At 35.0% G+C, this 20,339-nt stretch overlaps 1 protein-coding gene across 5 annotated transcripts in view; it reads right to left on the reverse strand.

The window, feature by feature from the left end:
• SLC26A8 (solute carrier family 26 member 8) overlaps positions 1-20,339 on the reverse strand; it is an 81,432-nt gene that overhangs the window by 44,216 nt on the left and 16,877 nt on the right. For all 5 annotated transcript variants that reach the window (XM_037519584.2, XM_037519585.2, XM_037519583.2 and 2 more), the window contains exons 4-7: positions 12,278-12,394; positions 10,620-10,801; positions 1,308-1,472; positions 548-697 (exon numbers count right to left, since the gene is read on the reverse strand). In XM_037519584.2, the coding sequence (XP_037375481.1) occupies positions 548-697; positions 1,308-1,472; positions 10,620-10,801; positions 12,278-12,394 (614 nt within the window). The remainder of the gene's footprint in view (positions 1-547; positions 698-1,307; positions 1,473-10,619; positions 10,802-12,277; positions 12,395-20,339) is intronic.

Consider the following 20,339-nt stretch of genomic DNA (forward strand, 5'->3'; position numbering starts at 1 on the left):
AGCCCCAGCTCTGTCACTTACTAGTGACAGGGATTAGGAGATTTATTTAATATCTCATCTCTCTCAATTTCTTTACAGTAACATGAGAATGAAAGAAAATTGAACATGTGTTAATAAAACAGAAACAAAATCTCTACATAGAAGAAAATGGAAATTGAACAACACATAGATATTTCTTTGAAAGAAGTAACTAATCAATTGAAGTTCACTTTGGGGGGTATATAGTTACAGGAGTATTTTTCTTTTCTCTTTTTCAAAATTACTAAAATAAGCCTGTATTTCTTTCATAAGGAAAAAAAAACTTATTTCTGAAATAACTTAAATAGTATAAAAAAGAGGTAATAGATAAAAGTACTTTGAAACAAATGTGTTAACTTTATTAAAACTAAATGTATTCCGCCTTGCTACAATTCAATATACATAGTTTCAAATGCTTATTTTTTATAATCTCTTATGAATCTTTTCCTTTCTGGGTTATTTCTTTTTAGTTTTTAACAGATATTTAAAATTATTTGAACCAAGAATCTGGGACATCAAAAACACCTACCAGAACAATTTCCATGGGAAACTCCAAAGGATACTGATTGAAGGAAATTCTGATACATTTGTTGATTCTCAGAGCCACAACAGTAGTTAGAAATAGTAGGATGCTGGTGGAATTAGCTTTTGGGAGAGTCATACAGTAGTTAACCAGGCTCTGAAAGAAAACAAAATTACAGAGGCTAAGAAAGATGTACAACAGTTGTCTAAATCTATACAAAAAATCTTTATGAGCATTACTAAGTAGAACATTGAGAGACATGGATGGATACATTTTTTTAAAGTTGAAAATGAGATATTAAAAATGCCCAGGAAGGAGGGAGAGAATACACCTATATGTCTTAGTACACAGAAAGAACCCTGAAATTTTGTTTAGTAACTTAATCTTTGTTAATTTTCCTGGACCATATATGCCCTTGAGCTTGGCTCCTACACCCTTTTTGCATTCAGGGACTACTTAGCATTTTATATCCTGAGATGTTTTAGGATCCATGTATGTTACCAGGCATGTCACGGATACACTGTCTTAAAGAACAAATTTTAACATAAATCATGTTAGTTTGAAAGTCTGGGTGAAATGGTTAATGCAACTGAGAACATAGTCCAGCACTATATGCAAAGAATCAAGACATAAGTCAGGAAGAGATAACTCCAAAGGACCCTCTTAACTCAGTTCCCTCTGCAGGAGTCTCTCCACTTGGGTCTACTTCCTTTTGGAGACCAGGAAAGAGGCAGTTATAACTTTGGTGAGGGTGGAAAATACTCACATAGAAAAAGGAGGCAGGACCAGCGTGGAAACTAATCGTAATCCCGAAGATGAAAGCCAACTGAGACAGGATAACGTGCAATGCTGCGGCAGCCAGGTAAGCGCTGATTACAGCCTCAGGAAGGTAAGTGGCAACGAAGCCGAAACCTAATGCACTCATGCATAACTGTGGCGGGGTCAGATGGAAAGGAAAACCAGAGTGAAGCGGAACGTCATCAAAATAGCAATTGCAACAACTAGGCGCACATCAGAGTTTTGATGTTAGGTCAGGCCCCTTTGATAACGCTTTTGTCTCTCTCCCTAATCAACTAAAGTTGATATGGTAAGATAAGTTCTCAGTGTTGATTCTGACGTTCCCTACTGGCCACTAGACCACACTAGAATTTGAGCATTTTTAAGTCTAAATGCTTAAATTCTACTGTGGGGTTAGCAGTGACAAAATGATAAGAGCAAGCCCTTTCAAGGACTCTTTCATCAGAAGCTTTGATAACCCCTTACAGGAGATGTTAATATCCCCGGAGGAATGCAGTTTTTCACAAAGAAAAATTTTACAAATTGGGTTGCAGGTTCAAAATTTACTTAGCCTTTGACTCTTTACTAAGAATGATTCCATTCAATTTATGTTTCAGGATTATATATCCTAAAGACATGAAAAAGTATTTTAGATATACATATGCATGCATAGTATAGATATACATTTTAAAATGTTCTCTAATATGTAATAAATTCTACATATATACATACCAAAGATCTAGAAGGTAGACACTATTGACAAAAGTCACTTGTGGGGAATGGTATTAAAAGTTGAGGGAAACATTTGATAATTTATATACTTTTGAATTTTGCTACGATATTATGGTCCATTTCAAAATTGATGTTGTTATGATCAGGTGGTCTGTAATTTATTGTATTTCTAAAATGTCTTATTAGAATCTAATATTCAGTTTTGTGAAAATTTCATATATATTTTAAAAGAAAGTAGTTTCTATTTTTTGTATGCAATGTTAGACTTATTTCAAGTTTAAGATGTTTTCCACAATTTCTATTCTTTACTTATTTTAAATTCCATCTATCTGTTTTGATATAGGTCTGTTAACATATTCTATTAGCATTATAGATTGCTCAATTACTCCTTGTATTGTAGGCTTTTGATGCTTAGTTTTTATGTTTTGATTTTTTTCTAAGCACATGTGGTTTATGATTGTTATATCTTCATAGATTTTAAAAAAAGATTATTTATTTATTTATACAAGAACTGGGGTACAGGCCACATGCATGGTAGGGTGAGGGAATTTACCAGAGACAGAGTGGGGAACAGAACAGGCAGACTGATGAAATACACTGCTGAGGGAGCAGCAGGCGCTACAGGAGAGGTCTGCCACACCTTGTGGGATCCTTGCTGCCTGGCTGGTATCGAACCAGTGCTGAGAGGCTGCAGACAGCCTCACACTGCTGCACTCTACCGCCTGCACCACCATGGGATGCCCCATTGATTTTTTTTTTTTATTTTAACTGCCAAGTAGTTTTCCTCTTTATCCCAAAGTTTACTTTTTCCTTGTATGACATTAGTATCTCTAATCTAACTTTGTTTCTATTTTGGCTTACGGTTGCAAGAAAAGTATTTTCCATGTGTTTATTTCAATGCATTTTTTATTTTCAACTTGGCTAGTTCTTACTAAATATAGTCACATTTGTCTTTAATAGATAACTTATACTTTCATTAGTTATTTATTGATATATTAATATTAGTACTTAAATGAGCCATCTTTTATGTATTGTGTTTGCTTTTTTTCCCCATTGCTGCTTCCTTTTCCTTCCCTGGCTTCTACTGGATTGACAAAACTTTCTTTAGTCTCCCTATTATGTTCTCTTCTAACTTGGAAGCTATTGTTGTGTTTTAGTTCATTTAATGGCTATCCTTAAATGGAAATTTTATTAGTTTTCTTAAGAATTCTTTGAAATTACATAGGCCTCCCTGGTGGTGCAGCAGGTTGAGTGCAGCGCTGTGAAGCTGTCCACAGCCTCTGCGGCACGGGTTTGATTCCCGGCTGGCCAGGGAGATTCCCACATGACACAGGAGGCCTCTCCTGTCGCACCTGCTGTTCCTCTCAGCAGTGTATTTCAGTCAGTCTGCCTGTTCTGCTCCCCACTCTGTCTCTGGTGAATCCTCTCACCCTCCCGCACCTCTAGCCTGTACCCCAGCCATTGTATAAATTAAAAAAAAAAGAATTCTTTGAAATTACAGTTACTTGAAATTTCAGTACTTCTCAATAAGGGTTTCAGCATGTTACATTAACTACATAAAAACACTTTTCCCTTCCCCCACTTTTATTGATTTTTAGAATTCAATTTTAAAATTTTAAAAAATTAATTCTTTGAAAGAAAAAAGATAGGATAAGAAAACTGGTAGAGCCCAATGAAGAAAAACAAAATCCTATTATTGTCATCACTTCATTGCCCACTGCAGTAGGAGCTCTCAGAAAACAAGCAAACAGAAAAGTAAATTCTTATTAGAATAATAAATCTTTTAGCTTTCAAAGTTTTTCAAAGTTTTCAAAGTTTTAGGTCATTTTGGCACTGTTACTGCTTAGTCTCCTGTCATCACTGCCCAATGGCTTCTGAGGTTAGTTTGCCTCCTGACTTTTGTGTGATTGGCTGAGTCCTCCTGTGCTAATGCCTAAACCCCTCTTTTTTGCCATCTCTGCTGATCCATGTCCACGATCTCTTTTAAGAGCTCAGTAAAACTCTTTCTCCAGGTTTGGTGAAAAGAGCGAGATACCTAGGGATGGTGAACTTGGTTTCAATCCTGGCTCTGCCACTTGCTGACTGAGTTTAGACCCATTAACTAAACTCTCTGAGCCTTAGTTTCCTCATTTATAAAATGTGGGTAATAGTCAACATGCCGTGTTATGTCTGAATTGTACACATGAACATTATATACACATGTAAAACACTTAAGTCTGGATAAGTGACAAATTGACAGATGCAAATGCTTATCACTCATCTTTCATGTCATCCCTTTTTTCTACATCATAAATGGCAAATATCTCTAGTTAATCATAGAATTCTTCCATGTCCTGCTGTGAGGTGGCATCAGAATCTGTGTTAACATAATTTTCTAGGTAGCCATTATCATCCAGTCAGAGTTGGCCTGTGTAGTGCCAGGAAGGCCACAGAGCAGGTTTTCTGATCTGGCAGATGGGGTAAAGGAAGAGTCCTGGAGCCCTCGGTGGCTTTCTCAGGCTTTTATTGAGCTTTTATATGTAGTGCAGCAACCAGGTATACAGCAGGCAAGGGTGGCAGGGCGGGCAGGAGACCCTGAGGCCTCCAAGCCCCCAGCAAGTCTTCACTCTGTGTTCCCTGGCTTCTTTCTGCCCTTCTCTCTCCTGCCTCTTCTCCTGCTTCTCTTGGGGACTATCTCAATACCCCTCCCATGGCCCACAGAAGTAAACAACACAGCTTACAACAATGTAACAACTTCAGGTGCCCCATCAGGCAGGGCAATCCTAAAGGTGGGAGGGCAGAAAAGCCTGAAAACCATTTACTCTACAGCCTATGACATCGAATTTCTCTGCCATTCTTATGGAAAGCAATACTCAATGTTCAACGAATGAAAGAAAAACTCAATAAATGCTAATTTCCCTCCCAGACAGCTCCAACCCTATAAAGGTTATTTCTTTACTTCATGTTCTTTTGACAGTGCTCTTCACTTTTGCTAATATTTCCTTTTTAATATTATCTAGAGCACACATTCCAGAGGCTGACAACCCTGAATCACAGTTTGGGATCTTCCTGGCTATGTACTTTAACCAGTTCACTTATCCTTTCTACATCTTTTGTTTCCTTAAAATAAAGGCCATGATAACACTTACCTTCATACAGGGGGATATTGTGAGAATCAAATGAAATAACACAAGTGTTGTGAACAGTGACTAACCTATCACAATAGATATTATTTAGATATTATTTAATATCTAAATAGATATTAGATATTATTTTATATTATATTATATATATTTTATATTATATTATATTTTATATTATATTTTTATATTATGTTTCATATTATATTATTATTAGATATTATTTAATATCACAATAGATATTAGATATTATTTAATTTAGACTTTTGAAAAGTTTAACTTTAATTATACATAATTGTAGATTGAGATGCAGTTATAAGAGACAATACAGAGAGATCCTAAGTACTCCTTATCCAGTTTCTCCCAATGGCAACATCTGGCAAATAGTGCAATAACACTGATAGGATATTGACATTGATGCAACCAAGATACAAAATAATTTCATCACCACATGGATCCTTCTTGTCCTTTTTATAGCCACACCCACTTGCCTCTTACCTCCCATCCCAAACTCCTATCTCCCGCCTCCTTCTTCCACCTCCACCCTTAATCTCTGGCAACAATTAATCTGTTCTCCATTTCTATAATTTTGTCACTTCAAGAATTTTATGTAATGAACAATGATGTAAAAAAATTAAGAAATTGATTTCAAAAAGAGAATTTTATGTAAATGGAGTTATCAGTATGTAAACTTTTTTATGTCCAATTTCATTCATGTTTGCTCCTTTTTTACTCCTATTTTCTTCCTTCTGCTTATTTTGTCTTTGGTCTGCAAATTTTCTCTCACACTGCTTTAGCTGCATCTTACAAATTTTGGTATGGTTTATTTTCTTTTACTTCCATGTATTTTTTTAACATTTCCTTTTTGAGTTCCTTTTTGTTCTATGGGTTATTTAGAAGTATGTTGTCTATGTATCCAAATATTTGGAGATTTTCCAGTTAACTTTGTTATCAAGCTCTAATTTGATTCTGCTCTGGTCAGAAAACACTGTTGGTTTCAGTTTTTTAAATTTGTTTTAGGTTCAGTATATGGTCTACTTGATAAACATTTCATGGGTCATTGAAAAGAATGTGTATTCTGCTGCTATTGGAAGGACTGTTCTGTAAATGTCTATGAAATCCTATTGGTTGATGGTGGTGTTGAATTTTTTTTTTCCTATCCCTGACAATTTTCTATGTACTTCTATTAAATGTTAAGAGAGAGAGAGCTGTTGAAGTCTCCAACTGTAACTGTCAATGTCATCAGATTTGTTTTACACATTTTGTAGTTTTATTTGGTGCATACATACATAGGATTGCTGTCTTTTTGGTAGATTGATTTTTTTTTTTTTAGAATAATGCAATGTTCCTCTATACCAATTGGCAATTTTCTCAATTCTAAAGTCTATAGTATCTGGTTGATACAGTCAATTCTGCTTTCTTTTTATTAACATTTGCATAGTATATCTGTTGTTTTACTTTTAGGCTGTCTTTATCATTATATTTGACATTTCTTGTATGTAGCATATGTGTAAATATGTCAATCTCTATTTTTAATGTAAAAGTTGACAGGTTAAGGCATAAATATGCAATTTTTCTGTTTTTCTCTGTCTTTGTCACTTTCCTTTTTCCTGACTTGTGTGTTACTTGAACATTTCTTAGAATCTCATTTAATTTATCCATTGCATATCTCTTTGTACAACAGGTCCTCAAATAACATTGTTTTGTTCAACATCATTTTATTACAGCATTGATGAAGGAAAAAAATACCCCGCTGGTGTTGAACAGAACATGTAGATCTTGCATTGTATCTTAAAGTCACAATTTTTTAATACTCTATTGATGGGATTAAGTGAGAATTTTTACATGATAAAAAGTGAGAGCTTTTTCAATGGTTTTCCTAGGTTTTTCATTGTACATATATGACTAACTTATCACAGTCCATTGGTATCAACACTTTACCAGTTCAAAGTATAAGAAACTTATCTCCCTTTATGTTTGTCTATAAAAGTTATCTTCAATATTTCTTCTATATATATTTTTTTAGGCAAACGTCACTTTTTATTTATTTATTTTTGCATAGAAGTGGGTTATAGGCCAGAGGTGTGTGAGGGGGGTGTGTGTGAGAGAGAGGATTCACCAGAGATGGAGCAGGAAGCAGAACAGGCAGATCTACTGAAATACACTGCTAAGGGGAGCAGCTGGCAAGTCAGGAGAGGTCTGCTGTACCATATGTGGCTTAACTTCCTGCCTGGGATCAAACTTAGGCCATCGTGATGATAGTGCTGACACTTAACTCCTAGGCCACTAGGGAGGCCCTTCTATATGCATTTTGAGCTACATCAGACATTATTATAATTTGCTTCAATCATCAGACAAAATTTAGAAAACACAAGAGGACAAGGAAAATATATTCAGCCATAGTTTCCATTGTTCTTTCTTCCTTTCTGATATTCCAAAATTCTGAGAATTTCCTGAAGTCATTCTTTTAGGTTAGGTCTATTGGTGACAAATTTTCTTAGTTTTCTATCATCTGAGAAGGTCTTGAATTTGTCTTCATTCTTTTTTTTTTTTGGTGGGACCCTCGCTGGGGGCCCGGGAACAAACTGGCGCTGCAGAGGCTGCAGCAGCCTCGCAGCCCAGCGCTCAACCGCTGAGTCACCAGGGGAGGCCCTGTCTTCATTCTTAAAGAATATTGTCACTGAGTATATGATTTTGGATTGACAGTTCTTTTAGCAAGTTAAAAAAATTGTACAACTTCTTTCTGGTCTCCATGGTTTCTGGTAAGAAATCTGCTGTCATTTGAGTTATCTGCCCCCATTGCTAGCCCTATCTCCCCCGCCCCCCCATTTAAAATGTTTCTTTCACTTCTTTCAAGATATTTTTCCCATTGTCTTTTAAGTTTTCGAAAGTTTGACTTTGGTTTGTCCTGGTGTGGATTTTCATGGATTTATCTTGCTTGGAATTTTTTCAGCTTCTTGAATCTGTAAGATTATATCTTTTGTTAAATTTGGGTTAGTTTTCAGTTATTATTTCCTCAAGAAATTCAGACCCATCTTTTTTCTCTTCTTTTTCTGTGACTCTTATGAAACAAATGTTAGGTCTTTTGTTATAGTTGTACTTGTCCCTGAGGCTGTTAATATTTTTTGGTCTTTTTTCTCTCTCGTTAAGATTGAGTGATTTCTGTTATTTCTTCAAGTTCATTGGGTCTTTCCTCTGTCTTCTCCATTTAGTGTTGAGCCCATCCTTTGAATTTTTAATTTTGGTTACTCAATTTTTCAATTCTAAAATTTCCATTTGGTCCCTCTTTATATTGTCTATTTATTCCTAAGGCTTTCTATTTGTCTTCAGAGATTTTCTATTTTTTCACTTGTTTCAAGCATGTTCATAATTACTCAGTGAAGCATTTTTAAGATGACTACTTTAAAATCTTTGCTAGATAATTCTGACATCTCTGTCTTCTCAGTATTGACAACTTTTTCAATTTTATCACAGACATTTGGGGTACCATGCCATGAAATGTTGCATCTTATTTAAAACTTCTACTTAGCTTGCTTGTTTTGACAAAGTGCTGGGGGACAGGGATGCAAGGGGAAGGTGCCACTTGTTACTGCTTGGTAGAGGTAAAAGTTCAGGTATTAGCCTCCACTAATACCTGAAACAATAGAGATTCTTCATTACTTCTGGGCAGGAATGGGAGTTGTGGCTCCCCATTCAGTCTCCTCTAGTACCATCCTGCTTAGGAGATACAGGAATGACTTTACTTCTTCCCACATCACCTCCACTGATACTGCAATAGAGAGGCGCTGTCCTCATGAATAATGAATGGTGATGCAAGACTTGAATCTTCTTAGGTTTTCTGTGAGACCACCCCCTCCAGTGGGGGTGAGAGTTTTGACTCCCTATTTGATCTTCTCTGACAACAGCCCAATAGGGGTGTGTAGGAATCTCATTGCAGTTGGTTGAGGGGACTCTAGGCCCCCTACTTGGCCTTTGCTGATAGGAGTGGGTATAACCCCACAGTTTTTTTCCTTTGTGTTTGTCCAAAGCAAAAAAGTTTTTATGTAAAAATTCTCAGTTTTGCTAGTCTTTCCTGGTCTTATGACAACAAAGGACAGACTTTTTTATTTTGTTTGTACCTGTTGGCATTTTTGTTTTTTGTTTTTTTTTTAACCTCCAAGTTTCAGATAAATAAGGCAAAAAGAAACCTCAGCAACTCACCACAGTGTTGTTCCTTGGATCCTAAAGTTCCAAGCTAGTTTGCCTTCTTTCCATCTTTCAGAGTTATCTGCTGTTTATTTTATATATAATGATCCAAGGTTTTAGTTGTTTTTTAGTTTTGCTGAGCAGGAGGAATTGGGAAAAATTAATTTATTCCATCTTCCATATTACATTTATTTCGTCTTCCTGGAAACAGAATATTTCCTCCTTTGTTAGATGGAAAATGTTCAAAGGAGGGAAGAAAAGCTGCACAAAGTCACTTAGCTAATAGGTTGCTATTGCCTGTTATTTAGTCTTCTATTATAAGATTGATTTTTTTTAACTAGTGGAACTGTATCTTATTTTTTATTTCTGATCTCTATTAAAGTACCAAATTAACTTCTTAGTACCTGGTGATTATAAATTATTAATGCTTACTACATGACAGACTCTGGGTTAAGTAATTTTACATGCATTTTCTCACTGAATCTTCAGAATCTACAAAATGAACATTATCATTCCCATTTTACACATGAAGAAACTGAGGCCCACAAAGATAAGATAATTTAAGTAAGTTCATATATCTTGTAAGTGTCAGGGCTAGGGTCAGTCCCTTATGATAGCTGCCTTTGCAGGCGCTCAACAAATCCTTGCCTCATGAGAGATGATACTGGGGAGATAAGTGAAAAATAGCTAGAGAGTGGGTTAGTTAAGAAGAAAGAAAAATAAATCTGAAATATGTGACTTTAATCCAGTGGGTGATTATTTGATGGTAGAATCTCAGGGGAAATTAAAGACACTGAAAAAATTAAATTTTGATCTGTTACTGAGTCACTGATATTATTGTCTTTTAGCGGTGGTCCTGTCATTGCAGCTGAAGGGTTCCAGGTCTGATTCTTACGCTTATTAACTTAAAATATAGCATCTTAGCCTATAAGTGTTATTCTATGAAGAACTTTTTAAAAATATAGATTCACGAGTTGAACTCTATAGTTTCCTAGGTACTTTTTTTTTTTTTTTTTACATCTTAGAGGAGAAGGGATTGATGAGAGTGTTCAGAATCCCAAATCAATGGTAGATGATTTCTGAGGAGGGCATTTTGTCACTGAGGAGACAGCTTAACTATATATCCCACACATTTTCCAAACATAAAATCCTTCAAGTTCCAGATATATCACAATCAATAATAGGGACAGCTAAAAGAAAGGACACACTTGTAGCCTGCTCATTCATTCTTTCATTCTTCAGGGGTTCAGAGACCCAGGTCCTACCTGAATGATCCCAGTCAGAAAAGTTGTGGATGCCACCACACTCAATGATTTGTTATAGGCCATAATGTAGGCAGGGTTAGAAAAATCACCCTTGATGAAAGTTCCCAGTAGCAGGTGGCCATTGTTGAATGGGTAGACGTTCAGGACATTGATCATGAGTGCACTTACAAGGAAGAAGTTACCTATGAAAGATGATGTTTAAGCAGAAGGTAAGGTTTTAAGTCCAGGTAAATGGACAGATACTGACTAAAGCAAGATATGATTTGATGTATTGTCCTAGACCTGAGGACTTTTCTTATTGAGAAGTGACCATTGAGGAGTACAAAAGAACAGAGAAAAGAAATCTGGCTCCACATACTCTGATCAACTTGAAAAATTTAGATCTTGGTGGTCCAGGTATCAACATCTGCATTATGGGCATATGGTGTAGGCTTCATAAAGACTGGAAATGTGTATCAGGCTCAGTCACTGTACCTGCTCTTAGAGATGGTGAAAGTTGAGAAGGCAGTGACAGGATCAGAAGACAAAGCTAATCAATAGTAAGAAAAATAACTTTGAAAGAAAGCAAACACTTATGAAAGATTTACTGTGTGCAAAATTACAATGAGCTAAACCTATTTCAAACATAACTTCATTTAATCCTCATATTGATATACATGCATATGGGAGCATAAACAAGTCTTACTTTTAGATTAATGGAAACAAAATTCTAATAACTCTTACTATCAGTATTTTATGTGCTCTGGGAACTTAGAAATATGGGAACGAAATTATTCTCTTGGTTTAAATGTAAAATCAGTAAATAATGGATTTTAAAATTAAGATATGTTGTACTGTCCTTTAAAAAGGTAGAGTAATACTCTTAGCACCATCCACATCTAGAAGAGGATGGTAACTCACCAAATATACAAACATATCTTGAGAAAAGGTGTATAGTCAGAATGATCAGTGTTGCTTGCTTGGACAATTATTCTGTGGGAAAGTCCAGGAAAAGGCACTTATTGAGTGAATGTTGGCAATGCCCTTCTGAGACAATTGGGGGGGTTTGTGATTTGATTTCTGTACAGGTTCACCTAGGTGAAATAATGTGCTGACTGTATGACCTCTAAGTAGTTGGTCCCTCTAACAGTCATTTCTAATTGTAAATTAGTAGATAGACTTTTGATTCAGGGAAGGAAAGTGTTTATCCTCTGGATTTGACTGCTTTGATTAGTATATCAGCATTTTCTCATTGCAAGTGAAATTGACATAATTTTTGTAAATCAGGTCCATGGGGTTTGGCTATTATGAGTCTACCTAAAGATGGATCCACTTTGGAAGTATTGTCAAAATTGTTTCCATGCCTTCCAGGTTGAGGGCAGTCAGAGTCCTCTGTGTGGTGATTTCACCAAGGAAAATACCTCTGTCCTTTAATTCCTTTGGAAATCAGCTTGCTGGACTTTTTAGTGATGACATTAATAATGACACACTACAAGTGTTCAGTTACTAAAATCTGAACATTCATCTTATGGATAATTCTATCCACAGGATAGCCATTCTTTTGCCTCCTTTCTTTCTATCTTATATATAATATAGTTTTAACTTGGGTTCTGTAGCAATAAGTAAATTATTCAGGTGGAGACTTCATCTGTCTCCTGTGGTTCCAGTGCTGAACTCACCAATAGACATTTGATGACATGATCCAAAAATTACATAAATTATTGAAGAGCTGAAAGCTGCATAAGAGACACTTAGAGGAGGAATCAGTTGCCTTGCCAGCAAACCAAACGTCAGTACTGAAAAGCAAGATAATTTAAGTAAGAAAAAGTAACATAGCATTAAAAAGTCACCTTAAATAAAAATTGCAAATAATATTTAAAATAAAATAAAACGATCATGTGTACAGCTGACTGTGGTAATAGTATTCCTTGGTATGCAGCTCTTAATTAGCACCTTTTATAACTAGCTTCTCCTATTTTACCACACGCTTTTTATACCTCAATTCTAAATCATAGGTTTAAATATGCTAATTGTGGAAAGCAAACATCAGAACAATAAGGCCTTTAATTCCAACAGCTCAGAAGCAGCCCCACACCCACCCCCAGTCTGGAAAGTTCAAGAAGGCCCTGGAAATCCTTCAGGTCTGAAGATAAACCTGCAGACCAAGGGAGGAATCACACTTAACTGACTTGACTCGAAGTTGGAATGTGTTGTCTCTCTTCCATATACCAATCACTGAAGTCTTTTCTTTCAGCTCCTTCTTCAATACTTTCTTTTCTCAGAAGCACCATGAAAATTTGGAAATTTTAAAGCAAATGGATTAACATGCATGGTGTCATCCTTTGATGTCTCAAGCCTATATTCTTGCCCTGAGAGACTCTCTTCAACTTACAACACTAGCGCGCTCATGTGAATTCAGTTGAGTCCAGTGAGTTGATTCATTATCTTTGACAAGCAAGGCTCTTTTTTTTCTTATAGGAAAGTTCAAACTTATAAAAATAGAGTATAATGAATTCCCAGGTACTATTATCCTCTTCAAGAATGGTCAATTCATGGCCAATCTTATTTCATTTATGCCCCCACTCCTCTACCACTTCATATTATTTTTAAGCAAATCCAATCCATTAAATCATTTTGTCTGTTGTATTTCAGTACATAAGAAGACCCTTTGTTAATTTAACTACAGTATCATCATCATACCTAAGAAATTATCATTCTTTAACACTATCAAACATCCAGCCAATGTTCTAATTTCCCTGCTTGTCTCACAAGTGATTTTTGTGGAAAAAGCCTGTAAGTTTAGCTACAATGGCTAATTGGTATTCAAGACCTTGTGAGATCCTCACCTGTTAGTTACTTGCTTCTCATAAACAGACTACAACAAAAATGATAGGGTGTCACTTCTAAGATTAGGTTGCAAGAACACTGGTTTCTGTCTTGACTCTTCCGTGGTGCTCTATCTCCTTCATTCAGGTCACTGTCAGAGTGTGTGGCCTATATGATCACACACGCTGGTCTCAGAAGGCCCCACCCTTTGGCTTAATATTTTACTCAACCACCTTGAAATTCTGGTTAATTTTTTGACTAGGGGCCCTGCATTTCATTTTGCATGGGGTCCTACATGTCATTGGTCCTGCCAGCTGCCATGTTGTAAGGATCCTCAAGCAACCCAAGGAGAGGCCCTTATGGCAACAAACCCAGGCCTTCCAGCAGAAAGATGAATGAGCCTAGACGCTGATACTTCAGCCTCAGTAGAACCTTGAGATAACTGACAATTTGACTACAACTTCATGAAAGGCATTGAGCCAGAGGTATGGTGGGTTTTGGGGTGATTTAAAAAAAAACTTTGCTGTTATATGTTGTAGTTCTTTTACATTCTGTGTGTTTATATCAGGACTCAAATAAAGTCTTCACATTAGTTGATAAGTCTCTTAAATCTTTTGTAATTTATAGGTTCCTTTTCTACATTTTTTTTTTCCTAAGCAGTTTTCTGTTGATTGTAGGAACTGAAAATCTGCTCAAATTAATTTAAGCAAAATAGGAAGTGCATTAAAAGACTATAAAGGGCAATTGGGCCTCACCAGAGACTAGAAACAGAATTAAAAAGGCATCAGGATCCAAGGTAGGTACTTCCTCCACCTCCCCTTTTTTTCCCCCACACATTTGCATGGTCTCCTCTCTGTTTCCAGTGTGGGGCTATTAGGAAAAGTATTGTTAAGAATATTCTTGTACATTCTGGCGCATAGATATGGAAAAACCTGGAGATTATACCTTGGGATATTTACCAGAAAATGCCAGACTGTTTTCCACTTGGTCATACAATTTATATTGCCCTCAGGATTGTGTGACAATTCCTATCACCCACATCTTCATTAGCATGATACTGTCAGATTTTTAATTTTAGTGTGTTTGAGTTAGTGTGTAGCTCATTTTAATTTCAACTTTAACTTCACTGAATACCAATAATGTTGCTCAACCTTGCCAAGTCATTTCCTTACAGACTTGTAGGGATCTATATGTGTGTATATATATGTATGTATGTATGTATGTGTGTATGCATGTGTATGTGTGTGTGTGTGTGTGTGTGTATAGAAAGTAGATTAAGTCTGGTTAAGTTGATGTGTTGCGAATGTTTCTCCCACCTTGTTTTATTTTCTCCCATCTTGGTTTATTTTTCAATCTGATGTCTTTGAATGAACAGAAGCTCTTAATTTTTACTTATTTTATCAGTCTTTTCCTTTTAGGCTAGTGTTTTTTGTGTCTTGCTTAAGAAATCATTTTTTACTTCAAGATCATGAAGTTATTCTATATGTTTCCCAAAAATGTTTGTTGCTTTACTTTTCACATTTAGGTCTTTAATCTATCAGAATAGCTTTTTGTAAGAGGTAGGGTTCTAAAATTTTCTTCATGATGTTTCACATGAATTATTAAAAAGCCTGTTTCCATAGGGACACATGTGATATATAAACCACATAACTTTTACATGTGTATATCTAGTCTGTTCCATTGGCCTAATGGTCTGTCTTTGAGATACACTGTTAATTACTTTTTTCATAATTAGTTTAGTGACTGTTTTAATTAATTTAGTAATCCCCATTATATTGTGAAATATAACATACAACTATAAAGTGCATTAAAATAAATGTTGAGATTAATACATATTTATGAAACAAACAACCATGTTACCATGCTTGATTGCAGCTCCATATCTCCCCACTGAGGTATTTGTTATTTTGACTTTTGTGATAATTTTTGCTTTGCTTTTTAAATATATATATATATATATATATATATACACACACACTGGTGTGTATATATCCTTAAACAATAAAGTTTAGTTTGGCTCACTTTTAGATTTTATAATAATGGAATTATACTGTACACAATTTTTGTTTTTGCTTCTTTCACTTAATGTTATGTATATAAGTCTTCATGTTGCAGTGAGTTGCTTAAGATTGTTTGTTTTCCCTCTGTGAATTCCAATATGTGAATATATGAATATTTATCCTTTCTACTGTCACTGGACATTATCTTAAATGTTACAATGTTATAGTAAGCCTTGATAGCTGGAGAAGCAAGTCCACCCATTTTGTTGTTCTTCAAAAGGACTAATTTTTAGCTACTCTTGACTTTTTGCACTTACACATTACATTTTAAAATCTGTTTATAACATTCCATTAAAAAAATCTGTTGGGATTTACATTAAGATTGTAATGAATCTATAAATCTATTTTGAGATAACTGAGATCTTTAAATACTGAGTCTTCTAGTCCATGAATATGTTATCTTTCAGTGAATTTAGATCCTTACTAATACTAGCGTGATTTCAATATATGGGTCTTACACATCTTTTCTGAGTTTTGTTATAATTTATTTCATACTTATCATGCTTTAGTAAATGATATCTTTAAATCAATTTTCACTTTATGTTTCCACAGGTATATAGGATTATCATTGAATTTTCTGTTTTGATTTTGTGTCCAGAAACCTTGACAAAATCTTTTTAATTTTATTAGTTTTTTTGTAGGTTATTTTGAATTCTCTACATAAAAAAATCATCCATGAATAAGTTTTATTTCTACCTTTACAATCTTTGTGGCTTATATTTCTTTTTCTTGCTTTAATACACTTGCCTTTGAGTTCCAGTATAATATTTAAGAGCCCTTATTTACTCTTGTCAAGCACCATGTAGCTTGAATAGAAAGTCTTTTGAAAAGCAGAGTTTCAAATAACCTATCAAAATACAGGGAAGGTAAGAGAATTACATGGTAACAGCCTGAGACTGTTGTCTAGTGTCAGTTAAGTTTGGACTGTGGAGAAATAGAGGGAAACCAAGTTTCCAAACTTTCAATGCCTTAAAAAATTTTTAAATTTTGAACTAATTTTAAACTTACAGAAAAGTTACAAAAATAATGGATTCTGTATATCCTTGACCTAGGCTCCACTAATGTTAATATTTACATCATTATAATTTTCAAAATCAGGAAATTAGCCTTGGAAATTAACTAAAGACTATTTATATCCCATTAGTTCTCTCACTAACTTACTTTCTCTATTCTGTACTCCATCCAAAGTCCCACATTCTATTTAGTTCTTAGTCCTGCAATCTGCAATAGTTTCTGTCTTTGTCTTTCTTGACTATGACACTTTTTAAAAAATTGTTTAGGTAACATTGATTTACATAGCTATATATGATTCATAGACATAAGATCACATTTCCTCACTGTATGTTATCATACCACACCCACTACCAATGCACTTCTGTCAAATACCCTTTCTCTTAGATTTCCTTGTGATTGTGCTAATGCTATACAGTTTTGGTGAGAATACCAGAAAAGATAGTGTGTTCTTGTTAAGACATCATATCATAGGATTTGTGATATCCCACATGTGTTCTTGCTGATGATGATATATTGGATTTAACACTTGCTAAAATTGGTTTCTCCCAGGTTCTTTACTGTAAAATGGTAGAGCAGTTAATCACTATCATGAGGAAGACACTTTGAAACTATGCAAATCCCATTACATGGTTTGCAAATGTTCAACTAATTTAAACATCTGTTAGTGGAGTTAATTATTATGGTGGTATTTCCCTAGCAGTGATTTTCTGTTTTCTTTTACATTGATAAGTCAAGACTCCACTGTAAGGAAAATATAGTACCTTTTAAGAAAAATTAAGTTGGGGAGAAGAAGGATTAAGGTCAAAATAAGGAGGGTGCAATTGTATGGGGAATAGAACCAAAATGAAAATGCATACATTGTGCAAAAATAAAAAATGATGAAAGAATTATATAAAATATTTTTTTAAAAAGTTGTTAGGTGCTATTAATTCAAATGTAAGTATTATTTATACTACAAATTATTTCATTATTCACACTCCTTAAAATAATACATAATCCCTTAGTCAGTTTGTAAGAGTTGCTTGGGTTCATTCATATAGTTACATAATCATTGTTATTCAGCAAATATTTTGTGTACCTATTATGTGTTAGGTACTGTGTTGTATGCTAGGTACATTTACACATCTGGATGCCATTCTTGTTTTGGTACTAAATTATGCTGATTACTTGATAATTTAGCATTGAGATATCCCCAAATTTTGACCATAAACAAACACCTTTGATAAAATGGGAGTCAGTAGAGTACTCATAATTAAAGTAAAAGTGCCAAGAGTTCAGGTCTCTCACTACAGTACCATAGGAATGCCCTAGAGACATTCTGATACTACTCTGGAAGTGAATGTACTCACACATTGAATCGTTTCGTTTTGCAGTTGCCATGTGGAAATTTTCAAAGGTACTCCTATATTCTGAGAATGCAAGAATATGTCTACAATGTCTACAAAAATCCTACAGTTAATAGTGAAAGATTTAATGCTTTCCTCCTAAGATCAGGGACTCTACAGGATTCTTAAAACTGATAAATGAGTTGCAGGTTACTAGGTGAACACACAACAGTCAATTGCATTTCTATATTCAAACAATGAGCAATTTAGAAGCCAAATGTATTTTTAATTATCATATACACTGTTTCCTCCAGAATGAAATACCTAGTTTAAATCTAACACAATATGTATAACATCTGTATGCTGAAAACCATAAAAGCTAATGAAAGAAATAAAAGACCTAAATAAATGTAAAGATATAATGTGCTCATGGATTAGAAACTCAAAATCAGTCCTCCTCAAAGTGGACTGTGGAATTAATGCAACAATTATCAAAAATCTCAGTAGGATTTTCTTGTAGGTATAGATATGCTTTTTCTAAAATTTATATGAGAATATAACAAACAATTCTGAAAAAGAGAAAAGTTTGAGAAACCCAACTATGCAATTTTAAGACTCATTATAAAGTCTTAGGCAAGACATGATATTGGCAAAAGGATAGAGACATAGATCAATGGAACAAAACAGAGAGTTTAGAAATAGACCCACAGAATTGTTATTTCATCTTTGACAAAAGTACAAAGATACTCTTCTTTAAAAATTATGTTTAAAATACAACCAAAAAATAAACCTTAACCTAAACCTCACAATTTATATAAAGATTAACTCAAAACGGATTGCAAATCTAAATGTAAAACATAAAACTGTAAGATTTTTAGAGGGAAACATAGGGCAAAATCTTTGTGACCAAGGGGTTAGGTGAAGAGTTCTTATATATGATAGAAAAGCATAATCCATAAAAGCAAAATGATATGTAAATTGAACTTTATCAAAATTAAAACCTTTTGCTTTGGCAAAGACACTATCAAGAGAATGAAAAGGTAAGTTAAAGATTGAAAGAAAATATTTGCAAATCACTTTTATGACATAGGACCTAAATCCTCAGTATGTAAAGAATTCCTTTTAAAAATGTACTTATCTTTATTTTTAATTACTTTATTTTCTTACATCATTGTTAATATTTGGACAGTACTTGATTTCTACCATCTGTGTTCCTGAACAAGTAATGAATTTTAAAAAATTAACAATAAGAAAATAAAATTACAATTAAAATATAGGCAAAGGCAATGATGGGTGATTGAATAAAAAAGATATGGTATATACACAGTGGAATAATGCTCAGAGATTTTATAAAAAGATGAAATTTTGCAATTTGTGGTACCATTGATGGAAGTAGAGGGAATTATGCCAAGTGAAATAAGTCAGAAGGAAAAAGACAATAGTGAATGATTTCACTCATATGTGGAATATGAAAAAAACAAAGCAAAGGAAAAGACAGAATCAAAACCAAAACAGGGCCTCCCTGGTGGCACGAGGGGTTCAGCACCTCACTATGAAGCAATCCGCAGCCTCTGCAGCACAAGTTTGATCCCTGGCCAGCCAGGAAGCAACCCACATGGTGCAGCAGACTCTCCTGACATACCCACTGCTCCCCTCAGCAGTGTACTTTGGTCAATCTGCTTGTTCTGTTCCCCACTGTCTCTGGTGGATCCTCTCATCCCCCGCATCTCTGGCCTCTACCCCAGCTCTTGTATGCATAAATAAATAAATCTTTAAAAAAAACAAAACAAACCCAACCCTTGAATCTGACTGTAGAACTGCAGTTACCACATAAAGAGGGACATATGGGGCCTCCCTCATGGCCTATGGGTTAAGCCTCCGTGCTATCACTGCTATGGCCTGAGTTCAATCCCCCGCCAGGTAGCTAACCCCCATATGGCACTGCAGACCTCTCCTGTTTTGCCTACTTCTCCCCTTAGCTATGTATTTTGGTAAATCCACCTGTTCTTCACCCCACTCAGTCTCTATTGAATCCTCTCATCCCCTGAACCTCTGGCCTACACCCCACTTCTTCTATGCAAAAAATAAACATGCAAAAAATAAACAAAAATGCAAAAAGTAAACATTAAAAAAAAGAGGGACATAGGAGCAAAGAGTGGAAGGGGTTCAGTAGCCTGTGGGGAGGGCTATTGGTACTTTGGTGGTGGGCATGGTGTGGCAACATGCATTTGAAGGGACGTGAACCTGCACTATCAAAACATACACAATATTGTAAACCAGCGTTACCTTAGTAGAAAACTAGACAAAGCACTTGAGTGGGCACTTCACCAAAGAAGACAGTAAATAAAATACAAAAAAATTTAACCTTATTTGCCATTAGGGAAATATAAATTAAAACCATGATGATAAACCACTACATATGATATACAAGTACATACCTCTTAGAATGGCTAAAATAAAAGATACTAAAAAACAGACTTCATTGAAATTAAAGATCTTGCTCTATCAATACTCTG

The sequence above is a fragment of the Talpa occidentalis genome, unplaced genomic scaffold (assembly GCF_014898055.3).
Source record: "Talpa occidentalis isolate TD23 unplaced genomic scaffold, MPIMG_talOcc4v2.1 talOcc4.2, whole genome shotgun sequence".
NCBI classification, from domain to species: Eukaryota; Metazoa; Chordata; class Mammalia; order Eulipotyphla; family Talpidae; genus Talpa; species Talpa occidentalis.